General features: G+C 48.7%; 1 protein-coding gene and 1 long non-coding RNA gene across 4 annotated transcripts in view; one reads left to right on the forward strand and one right to left on the reverse strand.

The window, feature by feature from the left end:
- The window catches only part of LOC116834644 (uncharacterized), a 323,581-nt gene that overhangs the window by 41,450 nt on the left and 259,658 nt on the right, over positions 1-22,473 (forward strand). The gene's annotated exons all lie outside the window — the stretch shown is intronic.
- Positions 16,116-22,473, reverse strand: part of LOC116834649 (uncharacterized) — a 39,702-nt gene continuing 33,344 nt past the window's right edge. The window contains exons 11-14 of one of the 2 annotated variants that reach the window (XM_075069351.1): positions 21,747-21,860; positions 19,892-20,095; positions 18,299-18,392; positions 16,116-16,897 (exon numbers count right to left, since the gene is read on the reverse strand). In XM_075069351.1, coding sequence (XP_074925452.1) covers positions 16,834-16,897; positions 18,299-18,392; positions 19,892-20,095; positions 21,747-21,860 — 476 coding nt within the window. In that variant the 3' untranslated portion in view covers positions 16,116-16,833. Of the gene's footprint in view, positions 16,898-18,298; positions 18,393-19,891; positions 20,099-21,746; positions 21,861-22,473 lie in introns of both variants that reach the window. The other variant, XM_075069349.1, reaches the window with a different exon arrangement.

Raw genomic sequence — 22,473 nt, forward strand, 5'->3', positions numbered from 1 at the left:
TTTGGCTTGTTAGGCAAAAAGATACTTTTCCCCAAGAATCAGGCAAGCACAGACAATACTGAAGGGGGGTTATTTACAGTACCGGGAAGACTGACAAGCAGCGTCAAAAATATGGAGCCATAGTGGTCAGTTATATACATTTTCTTATCAATTTATTTGCATTTATCTGTATATACAGAGACAAATATTGTTCCAAGTTGAGAAAGGACCCTGAACAAAGATAAAGATAAGAACAGTACATACATATAGAAGTCATCCTAATAACATCAAACATCTATGACTACCTTGCAGTGGAAGGAGACAGGGTGGGGGGTAGGGATGAGTGCTTACAGATATCCAATGGGCTGTGAAGGGAGGGTTTATTCTGTTCTAAGAACTAAGTTACTGGGCAGTGTAACAGGGTGCTGGCCAGAAGAGCCTGGCCAGGTCCTTGTTAGCCCCTCTCCAATTACAGGGATTAGTTGGGGCTGGCAGGGGAGACTATGCCCTGATTACTTGAGCATTGGCACCCGTGAGCCTAATCAGGCAGCCTGCCATATAAAGCTGGCAGGGGGGAAACTAAGGCACAGGCACAAGAGGAGTGTATGTCTCTAGGTCCCTGCTAGTAGGGAAAGCTAGCAGTCCCCCAGGGTGTTGGCCAGAAGAAAGTGTTTATAGCTGGTGGTGGGAACTAGCACGAAGGAATAAAAGAGCATTAGTGCAAACACTTGAGGTGGTCTATGGCTGAGTTTTGTGGAGGAGCCAGGAGGGCACCGTTACAGCGGGCATTAACCATATAAGCTTATCAATTGTTTACAATTGTCAGTGCCATTTGTGCTACTGAAATAATCCTGCTTGCTTGTCTGGGCCTGATCCTGCTTTCCTCACTAAACTCTCGCTTTCCATGGGCACAAGCTTTGTTCCTTCTTATCGATAAGCTGAACTAAGTTATCGTGTATTGACTGAAACTATGTCCTTGCTTCTCAGCAGTTTCTGTCTTTTCTGCTGGCTGAATTTTAACTCCTTCCTGACAATTCCCTCCTTTTGACAAATCGAACTTTTAAGTGAGATAAAGTCAATACTTTAGATACTTTGATATACATGATCTGTTTTAGGGTTGCCCGAGGAAGGTGGGAGCAGGGAGGGAGAGGGAAATTGGAGGAAAGGAGTAAAGGTACTACAACCGCATCTGCTCTAACCTCTCAGACAGAGACCAACACCTACAAAATCTCCACCAAGCATTCTCAAAATTACAATACCCGCACGAGGAAATAAGGAAACAGATCAACAGAGCCAGACATGTACTCAGAAGCCTCCTACTGCAAGACAAACCCAAGAAAGAAACCAACAGGACTCCACTGGCCATCACATACAGCCCCCAGCTAAAACCCCTCCAACGCATCATCAGGGATCTACAACCCATCCTGGACAATGATCCCACACTTTCACAGGTCTTGGGTGGCAGGCCAATCCTTGCCCACAGACAACCTGCCAACCTGAAACGTATTCTCACCAGCAACTGCACACCGCACCATAGTAACTCCAGCTCAGGAACCAATCCATGCAACAAACCTCGATGCCAACTCTGCCCACATATCTACACCAGCGACACCATCATAGGACCTAACCAGATCAGCCATACCATCACTGGTTCATTCACCTGCACGTCCACCAATGTAATATACGCCATCATATGCCAGCAATGCCCCTCTGCTATGTACATCGGCCAAACTGGACAGTCACTACGGAAAAGGATAAATGGACACAAATCAGATATCAGGAATGGCAATATACAAAAACCTGTAGGAGAGCACTTCAACCTCCCTGGCCACACTACAGCAGACCTTAAGGTGGCCATCCTGCAGCAAAAAAACTTCAGGACCAGACTTCAAAGAGAAACTGCTGAGCTTCAGTTCATTTGCAAATTTGACACCATCAGCTCTGGACTAAACAAAGACTGTGAATGGCTTGCCAATTACAGAACCAGTTTCTCCTCCCTTGGTTTTCACACCTCTACTGCTAGAACAGGGCCTCACCCTCCCTGACTGAACTAACCTCGTTATCTCTAGCTTGCTTGCTAGCATATATATACCTGCCCCTGGAAATTTCCACTACCTGCGTCTGACGAAGTGGGTATTCACCCACGAAAGCTCACGCTCCAAAACGTCTGTTAGTCTATAAGGTGCCACAGGATTCTCTGCTGCTTTTGGTGATGTGGTTATGAATGGTGGTAAACGCAGATGCAGCAGGCAGGACACTCTGAGTAGTAGCTCCTTGGCCAGTTGAACAGGTGTGTTGTCTAGGTATAGGTTGTTATACCACCGAGGAGCTGCTGTCATTTTAGTGAACACGTGGCTGGGGAGGTGCACATCAACTAGGGTCAATGAGTCAGTAATCTGCAGGCATATGGAAGCATTTGCCTGGCACTGTAATGGTCCATACATGTAATAAGATGCAGCGGTGATGAAACACCACTGGGTAGCGGATACTTGTACAGCAACTTCACCATCTGCAAGAGGAAGGAGATCCACAACAACAGAAGAAGATGAGGTCATAGGGCGAAGGGTAGAACAGGAGCACACGATGTAATTGTCTGGTTTTGTGCAACAGTCTGAGGTTGTCATCAGCGTAGCATTGTCAGGGGATGGTGTCAGGTATCCAGGCAGCCCTACTTCATACACCATATTATTAGCCACATATTAAATAGACTTTAAATGGAAAGAAGAAGGAAACACATAAGTAGAAATGACAGAAGGATACACAAGAAGGAAATTGAAGGAGGAGGGTGAGTCTGGAGGAAGTAGAGAGGCTACTATTAGTTGTGTAGAGATGCCTGCAGTGTGGGCAAGGGCGGGGGAGGAAAGAGTATGGGATGGGGGTAAAACCCAGGCAGACATCTAGCATATCTTCTTTTGCAATGTTAGATTAAGAGCCAGCATATCACAAGCACAACCTTTAGCTTGTGACTTGGACAAGTTGACTATCGCATCTGAGGTTTTCTTAATGATTTTGCAAAATCTTCTATGGCTACATCAATTGCAGTCAGAGCATAAGATAACCCAGTGTTGGTATGTCTAAGGGCTTGGGTGGTTTGGCCTTTGACCCAACATTCTGTGATCTTGCATTCCGAAATTGGGGGTTCTGTATGTGTGTGCCCACATCCCCTGAAGCTAAATATCCAGTTACAGTCCAGATCCAGTGATATGCAGGGAGGGAGCCAAAGACTGCTCCCAGGCTGTGGTAGCTGAATTGAGACCTTGGAGCCTGGATGTTTTCGGAGGCAAGCTGTAACCACGATAGGTCCCAGGTGGTGTGGTCTGGGGGCAAGCCAAATGTCTGGTTTCTTTACCCATTCACTGCTGCCTCCTGTGTAGGGAGTTGCACATACTGGCCAGCTTTGAAACAGGTATCTTGGGTAACATGTACCAAGAGCAGATCCCCGGAGGCTGCATCAGGTATGTTTGCCAGGAGGATTAACGTGGGGAGTCACATTTGTTACCTAAAAGGATACAATATAAACAAAATACATTTATTTATACATTTTAATTCTGGTTTTATGAACCCATGTTGGAATTTCTTGTACTTTCACAGAGGTATTTGTAGGGGCCAATACCATGACTTGAATTCCCTCCTGTACGTCTGCCCAAGAGGGGTTCTGGCTTAAGAGGGTGCACTGCTACAAGGAACCAGTATGCCTTGCTGAAGTAAAGAGTAAATAATATTACCTACCATGTCCATGGCCTCAGATTTGAGGAGGTATTTCTTAGTAGGTGGAGGAAATTGACTGGTAACCTGGATGGGTGGGCAAAGATGAGCAGGCATCGAACTGCAAGACAGCTTATTTTCTGCCCAAACAGAGGGGAACCTGGAACATAATTCTTGAAAAAGGGGTTAGATGTATCCCAAGGAAGAGCCACAGATTTGGCAGTGCAAAAGAAGAGAGAAATGTATCATTGTGGAAGGGGATGGTATGAGTACGCATAAGTTTATCAGTAACTGTACTCTGAGCAAGACTGAGAGTTGCTGCAAGGTCGCAGAGGACGTCCATGCTCAGAATATTCCCCTTTGCATTTGGAGCTACATAAAGGGAATGGGTCCAAAAGAATAGATTAGATTCTACAAGAACAGGATAGCTTTTGTAAGCCATGAGTTGTGCCCCTCCTACCCCTGAAATAATAATATACTGTTTAGTAGTGGGGAGGGGGAGGTCAGTAATGGAAATAGATGCTTCCGTGTCCATGAGAATTGTGCATTATCCATGCTTGTAAGTGTGGCCTCAAGGGATTTATACCTAGAAGGCCATGGAATTTAAAAGCCTGGCCGCTTCCTCTTTACTCAGGTGTGAGTAAGGGTTGGCAGTTGGTTGAGACACTAGGTGGGGCTGTTGTTGGTTACCCAGGGTTATTCGGCTTGGACACCCGGCTGCCCAATGTCCAGTCTCTCCGCACACAAAAGGCTGGAGGTAGTGGGGGGAGTGGGGGCAGGACCAGGAGCAGGTTGAAAGGGCAGTGAGGTACTGCGGGGATTCATCTGGCCGTGATTTTGTCCCTGACTAGGCTTTTGGGTTTTGCACCTGCCCTTTTTTCTGATATGCCTGAGACGCCCACAATTATAGCAGGCTACATTATCTTTTGCTGTTACCACAGCAATGCGAGTAGCCTTGTGCCTTATTTCTTTAGCTTGTCTGGCTTCACATTCAGAGGCCCACATACAGATGGATTCATAATCAGAGCCTGGCTTCACTCCCAAATTAAGGGCTGTTCGCAGGTGGGAGTTAAAACCTGCCTTTAACATCTTTAAAAATGCCTGATCCGTTTTCTTTGGGTCTGCAATGCCTGCATTGCTGGAATACATCTCCCACTTCCTCTCACAGTACTGAGAGGCCGGCTCACCCTTGCCTTGTACGCAGCCCACGATCAGTCCCCAGTTTCCAGCTCTGTTTCCCAAGGCTTCTTGGACAGCATCCTTAAACTCAGGGCAAGTAAGGGTCATACCATTTTCAGATTCAAATTTAACAGATGCCCAAACTCCGTTTCGGTGTCCGTCTGTAGGGATCTTGGCCCATGATAGATCGGGGCATTTAGCTTTTGTTAAGATATAAAGATCCCTGGGATGTAATGTATAAGTGGTAACAATCTAGCTTATTCTTTTCCAGAATATCAAACTTGGGTCTTTGGGCTTTAAATCAGGAGATCTTTTAGTAAGCCTCTCATTTCCTTTGTGCCGAGAGGAGTGTACGTATAAGTATTATGAGCCACTCTGTTTTCACCTGTCTCTGACCACCGAGAGGTCACTTGGAGAGGGGCCAAAGGAGCACTGGCACTTAATTTGGGGCTAAAAGATGGGGGAGTGGGAGGAGAGGGCCAATTATCTTGATCTTTCCCCATGTGTCCCAGGTTCCAATTTTGAATTTGTTTCTCAAGGTGTTCTCAATTAATTTCATGTTGGCATTTATCAGTATCGCTGCTTGAGTCAGGGTCAGTAAAATTACCCTTCTGTTGTATGCTAGCAACAATACGACGTGCAGAGAAGTTGTTTTATTTTAGTTTTGCTTTTAGAGCCTTTTTTTCTACTTCAAGCTGACTTAGCTTGTGGTTGAAATCTGTCTTTTGATTCAGCTGTTTCCCTTTCATAAAATCAATGAGTATCCCTCCAGTGGAGGGCAACACTGATGTTCCCCAGGGCCAGTCAATGAGTATCCCTTCTGTAGAGGGTATCACTGGTGCACTCTGGGGCATACTAATGAGTCATTCCCCCCCTCCCCGCGGAGGGTATCATTGACGCATTCTGGGGCAATTCATAAGACATTGTATTCCAGCTTCCTGAAACCCACTTAAGCAGCGCTTCAGGGGAGACTGATTGAGCACACCCTTGTACCCTGCTTACTGCAGCACACACTCTGGTGCTCAGTACCTGGCAGTTCAGCCTTCGCCTCCAGCAATCCCTGCACCCCAGCAATCACTGCAGCCCGTACTCTGGTGCTCAGAACTTGGCCACAAACACAGTCCCTTCAGTCCTCTTGTCTGTGTGCCTTATATGTGGTTTGTATTAAAAAAGGAGTGTGGATGGGGGGCTTCAGAGAGTCCCAAACCAGGTTTGTGCTAGAGGTGGTAAGTAAAAGGTACTCACCTCTATCCCTGGCTGTGAGAAACTCTGAGGATTCCTGATCACATCCTGCTTGCTGCACCAAAATTATTAGGCAAAAAGATGCTTTCCCCCAAGAGTCAGGCATGCACAGAGAATACTGAAGGGGGGTTATTTATGGTACCAGGAAGCCTGACAAGCAGCTTCAAAAATATGGTGCCGTAGTGGTTTTTTATATACATTTTCTTATCAATTCATTTGCATTTATGTGTACATACAGAGACAGACATTGTTCCAAGTCAAGAAAGAACTGTGAACAAAAATAAAGATAAGAACAGTACGTACATATAGAAGTAATCCTAATTACATCAAATGTCCATGACTACCTTGCGGGAAAAGGAGGTGGGATGGGAGTGAGGGTAGGGATGAATGCTTACAGATATCTGGTGGGCTGTGAAGGGAGGGTTTATTCTGTTCTAAGAACTAAGTTACTGGGCTGGCATTAACCATATAAACTTATCAATTGTTTACAATTGTCAGTGCCGTTTGTGCTACTGAAATATTCCTGCTTGCTTGTCTGGGCCTGATCTTACTTTCCTCGCTAAACTCTCGCTTTCTATGGGCACAAGCTTTGTTCCTTCTTACTGATAAGCTGAACTAAGTCATCGTGTATTGACAGAAACTATGTCCTTGCTTCTCAGCAGTTTCTGTCTTTTCTGCTCGCTGAATTTTAACTCTTTCCTGCAGGCTGCTCCTTCTTTTTCTTTTGAGCCAGGTGCTGCACAGTTCCTCAGTCAATAACCCATCAATGTCCTCTTTCTTTTCGAACAGGCACAGTTGCTTCCAGATCATGTTGTGAAAAGACTTGGCCTCCTTAGCCAAGTTGCTTCTTGCCAATCCAGATGCCTTGTGTGGAAGGGCAGGACTTTTGGTGGCCTGTGGGCCTTTGGAAGGTCACGGGTTTTTAGGGCTATTGGGGGGACTGTTCTGATTGCTAGATGGATGCTGCCTGGTATATTCCTGCTTGTCGGACTTGGTCACCAGTGAGCCCCTTTTCTCAGAAGCCAATGAAAAGGCCTTTCGTTGCAGCTCATGGGCTATCCGAAAGTGGTCCTCTAGGTCTTTCGGGGGGTGGTTTGTTGACCATTCCCAGGGCAATCCTTAAAGTAGGATTTAAATCCTGCATGGCTGCCTCAACAAACTCCAGCATGTCGCAGGAGAGTGCCCCTGCCAACCAAAACAGAAGTTTCTTTCTGTTTAAGTAGTTTTCTGGACATTCCCCCAGATGCTGCCACTCTGAATAGTATCTCCCAATCAGATTGTGATGGGGAAAGATCAAGACATGCTTCTTCAACTTTTTAGAGGGCTTAGGTTTCTCCCCCGTAAGGGCTTCCCAGCTGCAGGAAAGCTCTACTAATGCCTCTGCACCCTGGAACAAATCATGAGCCCAGGGATTTTTACCCTTCCCATAAAGGTGAACACCAGACACTAAATAATCTTTATTATGTGCCTGTATCCAACTGCTTCTTCCGTAGGCCCGCACACTCATTGTGGCAACAGGAATAGTCCTTGTTCCAGGAGCCTCAGCCTTTCGAGCTGTTCGTCTATTGCCTGGTCTTGGCAGAATAAACCAGAGGTGAAAGTAAGCTGGTACGGGCTGGTACGGAGGACCAGTAAGAAGAAGAGACTGACTGAGGGAGGGAGAGAGAAGCCTGCTCCCTGCATAAGAATAGTTTAAACTCAGCTGTTCCCTGATGGTTCAACCCCCAGGGCTAGGTTTCTGGCATCCTTGTTAATTTCACTCACAGTAGCTGGGGGGAGGGGGTTGAGGAGAGGGTGTGTTTTACCATGGCAGGGGCAGTCCTTTTCTGCCCCTGGGATGAGGGGATCTCTCCAATACTAATATACACAATAAATACAAGCATTTGGCTGCACAGCTTAAATCCAGAGCTCATAAAAGCAAATTGAAGGGGAAAACTCACTGTCACATTGGTTTCTCATCTCCTCCCTCCCCCTCCTCCAGCCAGGCTGCAGACAAGGCTCTGCATTCCTCCCCGCCCCCTCCCCAAGCAGGGTTTTTCCTCTAGACTCTAGCTTGCAGTAGGGAGACTGGCTGAGATGCCTGCTGCTGCTGCCTACAAAAGAACAGTTTAAACTCAGCTGTTCCCCGTGCAGTTCAGTGCCCAGAGTTAGGAGCTGTTTCTGGCATCCTTGTTAATTTCACTCCCAGTTGTTGTTGGGTGTGTGTGACCATGGCAGGGGCAGTTCTTTTCTGCCCCCGGGATGAGGGAATCTCCTAAACAATCAAAATCAGGAACCTTTTCCAAGTTCAAATCTATCCCATTCCCTCCCCAGCAGAGGATCATGGTTCTGATGTCCAAACTGCTTGCAGATTCTCTTTGAAATGTTACTGTTTAAAAAAAACAACACAAAAAACACGGAGAACATGGTGGAAAGATGTGTCATGATGATTAGGGTTTATTTTGGGCAAAGCACTTTTGCTAAAGGAACTAAAGATTCACAGAGAAAGCAAATAGCCCCCATAGACAAAACCACCAAGGGACTGGAGGAGAAAACTGAATTCAGGGAAATTATTGTGCCTCCTTTGAAAGAAATAGTAGTTTTCTTTCCAATCCATCCTCTTTATATATTGATTTAAACACCTGAAATGTCCTTAGGCCATTGGGTGCAATCTCTGATCTCTTTTTGTTTTGTCCTGCCTGCAGAGTGCAGAGGCTGAAATTGACAAAACTTTCTCTAAATATCTTGTATATTTCATGAAGGCTATTCCAGTTGTCCTTCATTCACCTCTGACTTCCCCCCCTCCCCCCACTCCCTCTCTCGCTGGCTGGCTGTGGTTTTTGCCTTGGTTACTTACTTCTTGGCAGACCCAGCCCAGCGGCACCTGCTGGCTCTCTGCAGGCAGCAGCCCACAGGGGCTGGTTGCTGGGTCACTGCTGGTTAGTGGCAGGCTGCAGCTGCATTGTTTGTGACACATTCATACACATACACATACATACAGTATGTATTATTATCCTGTGGGGAGGGCGCCGGTGCCCTTTTGAGGGGTGAGGGGACAGGGGAGACAGTATTTCTGCTGCTCCAGAGATGAAAGTAAGCCAGTCCGATCTGGTCCAGAGTACCGGCAAGAGCTAGTATGCCGTACTGGACGGCATCGACTTCCATGGCGGGGATTGAAAGGGCTCTGGGCTGCCCATGGCTGCGGGCAGCCCAGAGCCCTTTAAATCCCTGCCACGGCTTTGACAGCCAGGCTGGGGCCAGGATTTAAAGGGCTCCGAGCTTCCCTCAGCTGCAGGAGCTCTGGGCCCTTTAAATCCCTGCCCCAGCCCCACAAAGCTCGGGGTTCCCCCTGGCAGCCAGAGCACCAGGCCCTTTAATTTGCCCTTCAGCTCCAGGGGGCTCCCAGCCACCTCTGCAGCTGGGAGCCCCTGGTTGATTTAAAGGCTCTGGATCTCCCAGACACAGCTGGTTCCCCATGGCCTTTAAATCTTGAGAGGCCACGCCTCTTCTGGATGAGGCCACGCCCCCCCTCAGGACTCCTGGCAGCGACATGTAGATCAGCTGTTGCCAGGTCATGCCAGTCCTCAGGACACATCTGCAGTTGAGTAGTCTGACTTCCCCTCTTCTGGTGAGACACCGAAGCACAAATCACCTGTTCCTGACTGTTCTCCTCCATTACTGCTGGCGGCTGAGATACCCCTTTGCCCAGCATGATCTGATACCACCTCCTCACCTGTTCATGCTGCAGACCTTGAGCCCGTGGTACTTTCGGGTGCAACAACACCAGAAGTTCACTGTAATCCACCTAGAGACAGAAGGCCTCCTCATCGGCTGGATCTTTAGCTAGGGGGAACCCACGGTTGTGGAGTAAAATAATCCCCAGGGTTTAGCCGGGAATGGAGGCAATCTACCCTCATTCTCTAGTCTAGTGTGTGTTTTATTTAGGGGATGTTCTTATTGGGGGGGAGGAATATGTTGTGTATTTGGTTGTCATGGTTTTTGTTCCTATGGCAACTGAGTTAGATTAACAGGGGATAGCCCAGCCAGCTTCGGCCGGTTAGGCGAGTTCTGTGTCTGTAAATAAATGGTAGTTTTGTTAGCTGTCTGCTGTCTGGCCTCAAGTGATTTCTTCCTAAACCGGCAGCCCCCAAGGCAATCTAGAGAGCTGAGATATCTGATGTGCTTCCCAACAGTTGCAGCAGCAGCACCGCCAGACTGCCACTTAGAAAGGCAACCCCTTCCCTCTGCTGTGCAGGCCCTAATATGCCCTGCTGTTACTGGGCAGATCATGGGTCACATGCTTTGCTTGGTTTCCCGCCTTTCGGTAGAAAGGGCAGAAAACTACAACTGAGGAGTTGGGAAGAAGGGCAGCCAAGTTGGATTCACAGTTATTTGGACATTTCAAGATGGTGAACCTAAGACGTTAAGCACCAAAGTTATTCCCCTAGAAAGCGGGTCTGTTGGACTGGGTGCGTCGGGTACATGATGCGGGGTGGATCGGGACTGTGGCATGGGGCCCATCAGGTATGTAACCAGGGGTGGAGCGGGTCTGTCTGATGGGGCTGGGCAGGTACGTAATGTGGGGTGGAGTGGGTATGTCTCACAGGGCTGGGCGGGGACGCAATGCTGCGTGGAGCAGGTCTGTCGCAGGTTTGGTGTGGATGCAATGCCACCTGGAGTGGATCAGTCTGATGGCACTGGGCGGGTACGTAACATAGGGTGGAGCGGAACTGTGGCATGCAGCTGGGCAGGTATGTAACGTGGGGTGAGTGGGACTGTGGCACGGGGCCCGTCAGGTATGTGACATGGAGTGGAGCGGGTCTGTTGGATGGGCCTGGGCGGGTAAGTAACCGGTGGAGTGGGACTGTGGCACAGGGCCTAGCGGGTATGTAACGGGTGGAGAGAGACTGTGGCACGAGGCCCATTGGGTATGTCATATGGGGTGGAGCAGGTCTCTCGCATGGGGCTGGGTGGGGACACCATGCGCTTGGAGCAGGTCTGTGGCATGGGGCTCATCGGGTATGTAATGTAGGGTGAAGCGAGTCTGTAGGATGGGGCTTGTAATGAGGTGTGAAGGAATGTGTCATGGGGCTTGGTGGATACGTACCATGGGGTGAAGCGGGACTGTTTCACGGTGCTGCGCAGGTACATAACATGAGGTGGAGCGGGTTTGTCGCTCGGGGCTCATCGGGTGTGTAATAAGGGGTAGAGCGAGTCTGTCAGATGGGACTGGGCAGGTATGTAATGGGGGGTGGAAAGGGTCTGTGGCTCAGGGCTGGGTAACTACGTAACGAGGAGTGGAGCGGGACTGTGGCATGGGACTGGGCGAGTATGTAACATGGGATGGCGCGTGTGACATAGCATCCCATAATGCTTTATAGAAATATGCTTATGAGTGTAAATATGACATAACTGGAATATGTCTCATGCTAGATATGCCATGTAACATATCTTTGTAAGGGTTCATATACATGTATCATTTTTATATCTGAAGTTATGAGCATTGGCTCTATGCTTGTATTTAAAGTGTTTGCTGTAGAAAGCACCTAAAACAGATTTGGTCAACATAGTGTGAAAAGGTTATTCAAGTAATTGGGAGTACTTGGCTAACAATGGATCTTGATGGATGCCAATCCACATCTGAGCTTTCCCGGGAAGATTTAGGTTAACATATTGTTGGTCTGTAGAGAACTGAGTCATGCATGGACATGTGACTTGCCCATGTGACTCCAAAACGCCATCTTGAGCTGTAATTCTACACAGGGGAGAGAAGGGGTTTCCACCCACAAGAGAAAGTTTATTTAAGCCCCTGGAAACCCCTCCCTTGGGTCTTCAGCGGGCTCAAGAGAGAGCCTGTCCACCCCAAAGGATGCCTGAAAGACTCTGGAACAAAGCACAGTCACTACAGGGGTATAAGTGATTGCTGGACCCAGACTAGAAGGAGGCTAGTCTGTCAAACAAGCTTATTGGAACATCTCTGAGGGTGAGATTTACCTGCATTTAGTTTCCTACTGTATTAGGCTTAGACTTGCGTGATTTTGTTTTATTTTGCTTGGGAATTTACTTGGTTTTGTCTGTGATTACTTGGAACCACTGAAATCCTCCGTTTTGTATTTAATAAAATCACTTTTTACTTATTAATTAACCCAGAGTAAGTATTAATACCTGTGGGGGGATGGAGCAAACAGCTGTGCGTATCTCTCTATCAGTGTTACAGAGGGAGAACAATTTATGAGTTTACCCTGTATAAGCTTTATACAGAGTAAAACAGATTTATTTGGGGTTTGGACCCCATTGGGTATCTCAGTGCTGGAGACAGGCGCACTTTTTAAGCTATTTTCAGTTCAGTCTACAGCTTGTGGAGGACGTGATTCAGACATAGATCTGTGTTTGCAGCAGGCAAGTGTGTCTGGCTTAAACAGGCAAGGTACTGAAGCTGGCAGGGAAAACAGGCTCAGAGGTAGTCTCAACACATCAGGTGGCAGTTCCCAAAGGGGTTTCTGTGACCCAACCCATTACAGAGCAGATGGGGCTTGTTGGGTACGTAAATCATGGTGGAGCATGTCTGTCGCACGGGGCTTGTCGGGTACGTAACGTGTGGAGCAGGTCTGTCGGATGGGGCCCGCCAAGTACGTAACGTGGGATGGATTGGATCTGTCGGATGGGGTTTGGTGGGGACCCAATGCTGCCTGGAGCGGGACTGCCTCAGGGTGCTGGGATGGTATGTAATGCGGGGTGGAGCAGGATTGTCGCACGGGTCCTGTGGGGTGTGTAATGTGTGGAGCGGCACTATGGCATGGGGCTCATTGAGTACGTACTGCCAGGTGGCACAGGGCTGGGAGAGTACATACCACAGAGTGGAGCAGGACTGTGGCACAGGGCTGGGAGAGTACATACCACAGAGTGGAGTGGGACTGTGGCACAGGGCTGTGACATTATTTATATGAACAATATAGATCATTGTTGCCGCACTATTATATATTTTCAGAAAATATTGTACAATGGTTGTCATGTGAGGTTTCTATGACAAGGTTATGATTTACTGGTTATAATTATGCTAGCTGTATGTGTGTATGATTTTTGTATTTGAAGTTATGAATATGAGCTATGTACTTGTAGCTTAAATGTATTTGATTCCAAGTAGCCTCAGTGAAGCATTTGGTCAGCTTCTATTCGGGGACTATCCTCAGTAAGTGCCCAATCAAGAAACATTTAACTGACAATGGACTTTGGGAGACACCAATCCATATCTGAGCTTTCCTGGGAATGTTCAAACTAACATGTAAACAATGGTGTTGACCTGCAAACTGAGTCATGCATGGACATGTGAACTTGCTCATGTGACTCCAGACTCCATCTTGCTGCTGTGATTTTCCACAGTAAAAACAAAGGAGTGTCGTTCCATGGGCAGAGAATATAAAAGCCCCGAAAGCCCTCCATTTTGTCTTCAGTCCTGCTTCTGACCTCTGGAGGAACCTTGCTACAAACTGAAGCTCTGAACAAAGGACTGAATGACCCATCCCAGCTGTGGATGTACTCCAGAGACTCGATTTTGGACCTGCAGTTTATTGCACCAGTACCCGAACCAAGAACTGAACCAAGAACTTTGCCATTACTGTATGTAATTGATTCCATTTAACCAATTCTAGCTCTCATCTCTATCTTTTTCCTTTTATGAATAAACCTTGGTGGGTATGTAACACAGGGGGGAGTGGGACTGTGGCATGAGGCTGGGAGGGTACATAATGCCTGGTAGAGTGGGTCTGTAGCTTAGGGTCCATTGGTTATGTAACGGGGGGTGGAGAGGGTCTATTGCATGGGGCTGGGGAGGGATGCAATGCCACCGGGAGCAGGTCTGTCACAGGGGGCTCGGCGGGGATGCAATGCCACTAGGAGCAGGTCTGTTGCATGGGGCTGGGCAGGTACATAACGGGGGGTGTAGTGAGTCTGTTGGTGGGCTGGGCGAACACATAATTGGTGGAACAGGACTTTGGCACGGGGCCTGTTGGGTTCGTAACAGGGGTGAAGCAGGTTTGTCGCACTGGCTCATTGGGTATATAACACTGGGAGGAATGGGTCTGTGGGATAGGGCCCAGCAGGTACGTAACGCAGGGTGAAGCGGGTCTGTCACATGGCGCTCGGTGGGTACGTAACGCGGTGTGGAGCAGGTCTGTTAGACGTGGCTGGGGGTTCGTGATGTGGAGTGGAGCAGGACTGTGGCATGGGGCCCATCAGGTACATAACCGGGGGTGTAGCGGGTCTGTTGGATGGGGCTGGGCGGGTATGTAACACAGTGGAGTGGGACTGTGGCACAAGGCCTGTCAGGTAGATAATGCAGGGTGAAGTGGGACTGTGGTACAGGGTGAGGCTGGTATGCAACGCCAAGTGGAGCAGGTCTGTTGATGTAACATGGGGTGGAGCAGGATTGTGGCACGGGTCTGGGTGTGTACATCACGTGGGATAGAGCAGGAGTGTGGCACAGGGCCTGTTGGGTATGTAACGGGTGGAGCGGGACTGTGGCACAAGGCCTGTCGGGTACATAACGCAGGGTGGAGCGAATCTGTCGCATGGGGCTGGGCGGGGACACAATGCTGCCTGGAGTGGGTCTGTTGCTCGGAGCTGAGCAGGTACGTAATGAGGGGTGGAGCAGGACTGTTGGACAGGGCTGGGCAGGTATGTAATGCAGGGTGGCCCAGGACTGTGGACCGGGACCTGTTGCGTACGTAACACGGGGTGGAGCAAGACTGTGGCACAGGGCTTGGCAGGGATGCAATGCCATCTGGAGCAGGTCTGTTGCACGGGGCTTGATGGGGACGCAATGCTGCCTGGAGTGGGACTGTCACACGGGGCTGGTGGATATGTAACGCAGATGTAGCAGGACTGTGGCACAGGGCTCGGCGGGTACGTAATGCAGGGTGGAGCAGGTCTGTGGGATGGGGCTGGGCAGGTATGTGATGCATGGTGGAGCAGGTTTGTTTGATGGGGTTCGGCAGGTACGCAACTCAGGATGGATCAGGACTGTCAGACGGGCCTGGGCGGGTACATAACGGGGGGTGGAGTGGGACTGTTGCATGGGGCACATCGGGTACGTAACGCAGGGTGCATACTCTGACAGGAATGTGTGAGCGCAGTAGAGGAGTATGAAATACGGTAACCCAGGACTTTGAACACTCTGGTATAGTGTTTGACCAGTAGGGCGTACAAGTAGCATGCCATATCTGCAGTCATGAGTTAGGGAGCTCCTGCTATTTGGTACTGAGTTGTTCACCCAGTGGAGGCACGAGATCCCATCTGAAGAGGGACCAGGGAAATCTGCTAAACAGCCATCCTCTCCCCCTACCACGCAGGTGCTCCACTGCCTGCCTCCTCCGGCAGCTCTAGGTATTGCAGGAGAAGGAATGAGAAGAATATCTTGCACCAAAGACACTGCTTGACGCATAAAACAATCCTACAGGGTTAGGGGTTAGATGAGGGGTGGGCAAACTTTTCGGGCCAAGGACCACATCTGGGTGGACGGGTTTGGGGTTTGGGCTCCAGCCTGGCGCCGCTTACCTAAAGTGGCTCCAGGGTGGCAGTGGTGTGCATTGGAGCCAGGGCAGGTTCCCTGCATGCCTGCCCTGTCCCTGGCCCTGCACCACTGCAGGAAGCGCTGCGGCCCCTGCGGGAGAGGGGGCAGAGGGATCAGCATGCTCTGCCCTTGCTGTGCCTCCAGGTACCTCCCCTGAAGCTCCCATTGGCTGCAGTTCCCCATTCCCGGCCAATGGGAGCTGCGGGGGGTGGTGCCTGGAGGCCAGGGCAATGCATGGAGCCCTCTGCCCCCCTGATCCAGGGGCCACAGGGACGTGGTGCAGGCCGCTTCTGAGACCGGCATGGGGCCCAAGGCGCCATGGTGGACAATCCTGTGGGCCGGATCCAAAGTGCTGAGGGGCTGGATCCGGCCCACGGGCCATAGTTTGCCCACCCCTGGGTTAGACACAGTCAAGCTAGGGCCCTCATGGGGCAGAAATAACAGATTCTCAACCAGATAAATGCTGCTCAGATCACCTTAGAAGCAAACTTTTATGTATCAATCACATGCAAAACCATCCCACCTTCATATTAATGCATTTAGGCTTATAAAGCTGTGGCCCCTGCTATACTGCCATCAGAATGGCAGGGCCTTTGAAAGGTCTAGAGCATCTAACATGGAACTGGAACAGAAAGGATTAAGGAAGATTGTTTAGCCACTGGAATAACACATTTTACTCACATGTACAGCAGCAATCAGGCCGAATAAGAACTGTACTCATCTTCTAGGATCAGCCAGTCTGTCCTTCTGTTAATCTTTTCCCCAGCTGACCAGAGCTTGGGACAGTTCCCATGCCCCTGCAAGCTGCCACCACTTAATTTACCACCTGTACCAAATCTGTCTTGGGAGAAGACTAGGGAACAATATTGTCTTCTCTTCACCCAGTCTAGCAGCCCATCCACAATGGGGACAGCCATCTTGCTGCAGCTCAGGGTCTTTCAAGCTCTGCATCAACACAAGCCCATTTCTTAAATCTTTTAGTCAGTTGTAGATCACTCAGAATTTAAAAAAAAAACCCAGGCACTTTACATTTAAAAGTTACATTCTCGCTGTAGAGTGGGTCTGTGCAACAGTCCTGGTGTCGGAGAGGGTACTGGACAGACAGCTCGCTCACCTTGAGATGCAAGCCCCACCCACCCCTAGAATAATGGATCTTGCCAGTGACATTTTTCCTGGAAGAGTTAGAAGTCTGCTGCCATCTGTCTGCGTTCATTCATTTCTATGGTGGTGTAATTCAGGGAGTGTCTAAAAAATGGGTGAAAATGCGAGAAGGTTAGTTGCTTTGCTCCTTCATAGAGGGTGGATAAAGAGAGAGCCCCTAAGCATGCAGCCTAATACAGTCAGGGTCTCGTGTTCAGCAATTCTGTAGCCCTGGCTTTAGGATACTATAAAAGCTAACCCAAACCTTCATTTAAAAAAAACCTTCTAGTCCTTATAGTTATGCTGACAACCTTCTAACTAGTGGACCGCATTGTCCTCCCAAGTCTGCAGACAAAGCTCAGAGGTATTCACTATTCCCATTCAGCTTATGATTGTTGACTCTGAGGCCTACTAATGGCAATGCACATAACATTATTAATTTCAAGAAATTCAAGTTGAGTATGTGTCTGACTGATTTTTTAGGAATCCATTTTTAAGCCCCCACAGGCTATACCTAAAGTTCCTTTTAAAGAAATGTTAAAGGGTTTTTCTAATCCCCTATTCAGATTTAAGTGTTTTTTCAGCCCATGGTAGACTGGAAGAAAGTAAAATTGACTAGATGGTGTCCTGTCAAATATACAAAATAAAAATATTTGAGCAAATGGGGAAGGGTTAGTGAGAAAATAACTTCTCTGCTCTAGTTACAAATAATGTTTAAAAGACAGGATTTTCAAAGCTTTCAATGTGGATAACATCAGCAAAGCCATCCAAGAGCCTATCTATCAGTGATACCACACTAACAACAGGGAGACTGAGACTCTTGGCAGCAGCCAGAGACGGGAACTAGTCGTTAGAGTCAGTCCCCCAAAGTGGGAAGTCACATCTCTCCTGCCCCTCAAGGGACAAGAGGCAGCTTCTCCCTAGTGCTAAGAGAGTCTCCACCCCAGGGTGCCAGGATCCCCCACACTTCCCTACCCTGTCATCAGGCCCTCCAGCTTCCCCCTGGCCAAAACATAATGGCAGAAGTTATCAGTACAAGGATTCCGAGCAGCAGAAAACAGACTGAGTTTAATATGCAGGGCTGCCCGGGGGAGGGGGGGCAATTTGTCCCAGGCCCCGGGCCTCACAGGGGCCCCCATGAGAATATAGTATTCTATGGTATTGCAACTTTTTTTATGGAAGGGGCACCCGAAATTGCTTTGTCCCAGGCCCCCTGAATCCTCTGGGCAGCCCGGTTAATATGGCACCCATGGTATTGTACACACTGATCATGAGAACCCTCCATTACAAGATGACCTACAACTGATAGAGGAGCTGCAGGCTGCTGCACCAGGGGATCTCCACCACTGAATTTAGGTCCAGTCTCTTGTGGAGTGCACAGGTCTTTGGGTAGAGCATTAAGCCACACACTAAGGGCAGGATCATTGGTGCATGATGGGTAGGGAAGGAGTAACTCCTGGCTGCCCCTGGTACATAAGGCAATGGGCAGACATGATGATTTCTTACCTTCTGAAGTAAGTGGCGGCTACAGTGACTAGTGTGAGTGTGAGCAGGATAGCTCCCAGGACAAAGAGGGCTATTTCCCAGGCTTGGAAGGAGGCTGTGGGAAAAGAGAAAGGGAGATAGGTGGAGACTTGGCTGAATTATATAAGGTGTTGCTCATCTAGCAGATACTGCTCTTCAGGAGAGCAAGGTTCCTTATAGTGAACACATCAGTGACCTATATAGCCCTGTCTTTGCACCTCACTGGGCTCAAGTCTCTGGAAAAAGCTCACTACACAGCATTATTGTTTTAACTGTAACCCACTTTGAATTGGTGTTGGTGTGGCTGGGCAAAAGGGGCATGGCTCCAGGGTGTTTCTGTGGCAGGCATAGCTCTTGTGCTGTGTCAGGGTCAGGTTCAGCCTCATTGCCAAGTCCCTGTTCCAGGGGGGCGGGGGAGCCTGCAGGGTATTCTCCCAGCTCCATGCAGCTAGTGGCCTGTGCTCCCCACTGCCATGGTGGCGCTTCCACATTTATTTATTATAAAAAAAAAAAAAAATTGCAGAATTTTAAAATATTATGCACAGAATTTGATGCAGAATTCCCTCAGGAATATGGGGTGCTATACAGCTGTGATCGTGGGACTGTGAAGGGAGTGCTGGACAGTAGGGGATCTGTGAGTGGGGAGCTGGGCAGGGGGTATGGTGTGCAGGGCGCTCTGCAGTTGTGGTGGAAGGTCAGTGAAAGGGGTCTCTGGGCAGGGGGTGCTGGGCATAGTGGGTCCAGGGGCACTAGGCATAGGAATCTGTGTGGGAGGTCTCTAGGTGAGGGGGTGCTGGGCATAAGGGCAGGGCACTGGGCAGTGGGGCAGTGTGGAAGGGGCACACTGGCAGTGCAGGGTTGGGCGGGCCAGTGTGCATCTAGTAGTTGTGGGTTTGTAAACAGTGCCCTTGTGCTGGCTGAGTGGGGCAACTCCCAATGCGCTGTGCCTCATTGTCCCCAGCTGGCCCCTCGCTCTGCAGACCACCCCAATCACATGCCTTATTTCACCAATGGGGGGCCCACAAATATGTTTGGCACCGGGCCCACAAAAAGTTAATCTAGCCCTGACTGTGCCCATCATCAGGGTAGCATAGGGTTACCAGATTGCAACTGTGAAAAAATGGGATGGGCTGGGGGGTAATAGGTACCTATATAAGAAAAAGTCTGAAAAACCGGGACTGTCCCTTTAAAAATGGGACATCTGGTCACCCTAGGGTAGCAGAGTGCCTTCCAGTGAGGCATACAGTCCTTCACACTGCTCTCTGAAAAGATATGGTCTTTTTTAGTTTTGCACATTGCAAGACTACTACAGAAGTGACAGGACTAGCACATCACCATTAACTTCAGAGAAGCTGAATTGTCTTACTTCTCTAGGGCCAGGTCCCATTGGCTTCTACTAGACCAGTTTCTGGAGATGAGGGTCTAGATGTCAACTGCTTTAGATCACCCCCCTCATCCTTGTTCAATGCCAGCTGTGTAGAATAACCACCATGGATATTTTACAGAGCTGGCATTCTAGACCCAGCACACTCGAGCTTGTGGGCAAACCATTGTGCCAATTTTTCCTTTACTCACAGCCATTCTGTGACGTTGACATGGCGTTGTCCAGAGCGACACACTCTTTGCTTGTTTTAAGTACTCTCCCATCCACGGAAAAGGGATGAGGGCTGGCAGTGAAGTTCCTGTGCCAGTTTAGGATTAGATGCTGCTGCTCTGGTGACTTGGCCCACACCTGACCTGAAAGCTTCAACATGGAGTCTGTGCAGGTGAAGTTGAGCTCTGCTGGGAGGCAAGGAAAAGAAGAGATTCTGATTCAGTTTGGATGGGCTGCCTTTCTCCTCCCCACCCCCCATACATCTGCAAAATTTCTATCTCAGTTCAAAAATTCATGAGATTTCAGCACCATCAAATCCAAACCAAAACCAAATGCAAACCCTGCCCCCCAGCCCCATCAATGCATTACTTCCCATCAGTCCATCTCGGATTTAATTCTGGAGAGGTGCTAGGCCAGGCCATAATCAGGTTCCCATTCTAAGCTCAATTTTGTGCCCTCTCTGCTTGGTTCAGTGTAGAAAGGCCAATAGGGATACATCTTGATAAACTGACATGGATAGAAAGTAGTTTCCAAGTTACCAGCTTTAAAAAATAAAATATGAGTACTTCACTTCCTGACAAGCAATAGTTCTTAATGTCTCCAGAGCTGGCTTGGCCTACCTGTTCAGATGTGACAAGTAACTTTGGGTGCCTCTGTTAAGGGGAGGGCCAATCCCTGAAGCCTACACAGGGACCAATTTCCAGAAAGTGCTGAGCACCCACCAGCTGGAAATTAGGCCCCTTTAAGGTGTTTCAAGGAGGGCACCCAAAGTGATTTATAGGAAGGAGAGCAGGAGGAATCGCTCAGTGGTTTGAGCATTGGCTTCCTAAAGCCACAGTAGTGAGTTCAATCCTTAAGGGGGCCATTTAGGGAACTGGAGATTGGCCCTGCTTTGAGCAGGGGGTTGGACTAGATGACCTCCTGAGGCCCCTTCCAATCCTAATGTTCTATGATTCTGCACATTTAAGCATTTTAATTTATTTCATGGACTCCTCAATGGGATACAGTCTATAGGACCATTTCTGCTCATGTACAATGCTTGTTTGGGGAGCCATTCAACACAGATTTTTGAATGCCCCTCTCCAAGTTATATTGTATTAACATTCACCACAGTTTTGATGAACAGAACTCTGGGCTGACACTCCAAAAGGGAGTTGTACCAAAAAATTGGCTTCAGGTAGATGCTTTGGCCAAATCCAAGCCAAAGTTCAGAGAAGGCATTTGGCAGAAGCCTGTTCCAGGCTAAACAACTAGTAGCAGGGTTGTTTCCCAAGACACAAGTAGCAGTGCATTACTGCTATTAGAGTTGGTGGGAGTTAGCCACAAATGGCAGGTCACTTTTCAGACCTCCTGCAAGTGCTGATACTCTCCCTGTGCTTCCTGCAGCATGGCAGAAAGGAAAGAAACTAGTTTTCCTCATCCTCCCTGCAGCACTGGCCATTTCTTGGTTATGAGCAACTCACATCAGATCCTCCTCCTCCCTCATGTCCCTCTCCCTAATGGCAGATCCTGCCTCTCGCCACTTCCTTTGCCACCCATCTCATGTTGGTCAGACCCTCCTACTTTATCACACTCAGGAATTACCTCAGAGTGCCAGTGCAAGAGGTCTCTAAGTGAAGAATATGGTTTGGGAAGGGACCATTTCCTGGTCCCTTCCCAAACCATATTCTTCACTTAGAGACCTTCATCACCAATGGCTGCCTGTTCATTGCTCTCATAACACACCATCCTCCTTATTTCAGTCAGAGTACGTAGGCTGGGCTGCACTGGGGTTGGGAATAGGAGAAGGGTGATATAAAGTGGATTTTGATGATGGTGAGTGGGTTTGGTACTGACCGTGTAGATAGAACTGGGAGATGCCACAGGCACAGTTTTCCTCTATGGATTTTGTTAATACCTTCTCCAGGCTGTCATGCGCTCTCTCAGGGTTTGAGGTCCACATAGAGCAATCTAGGGAAGGAGGGGGAGATGTTATTACAGTGGAACTGTGAAGCTGGCCCTGGCAATTAGTCTACAACAATATCACCCTGAAAGCATCCAGTCTTGTCTGATCTCAGAAGTTAGGCAGGGTTGGCGCTGGTTACTACTTGGATGGGAGGTCCTGGAACTAGCTACAATTAGAGGGTGAAGAGGACAAAATGACAGAGCAGTTGTGAGGGGATTCCACCCTTCTCGTATTGGCCTGAGTTTGTCCATGGCGTTTATGGATCCACTGAATTCAGACACTGGGGTGAGAGTTGGATTTTCTACAGGCCAGACATGGCAGAGACATTGATGTGGATTTAGTCACATTCACCACCAATGGCTGGGCTCATGCCAAGATTCATAAGGAGCTTCACTCCCTTTCTCCTAGGGGGTTTCTAATTTATAAGAACATCTGATATTTCTGCCTGTATGTGGGCCTCTTTTCTGGTTTTCCATAGACTTGTATACCAGCTTTACCGAATGCTTCCTACCCCCATAGTAACCTAGGTGCTAGTGGCAATGAAACAAGACCAGGCAAGGGGATCAGAACTCCAGTCCCAAGCTTCCTAGCCCTGGCAATACTGCATGAGATAGCGGA

Source organism: Chelonoidis abingdonii, chromosome 9 (genome assembly GCF_003597395.2).
Source record: "Chelonoidis abingdonii isolate Lonesome George chromosome 9, CheloAbing_2.0, whole genome shotgun sequence".
NCBI lineage: Eukaryota > Metazoa > Chordata > Testudines > Testudinidae > Chelonoidis > Chelonoidis abingdonii.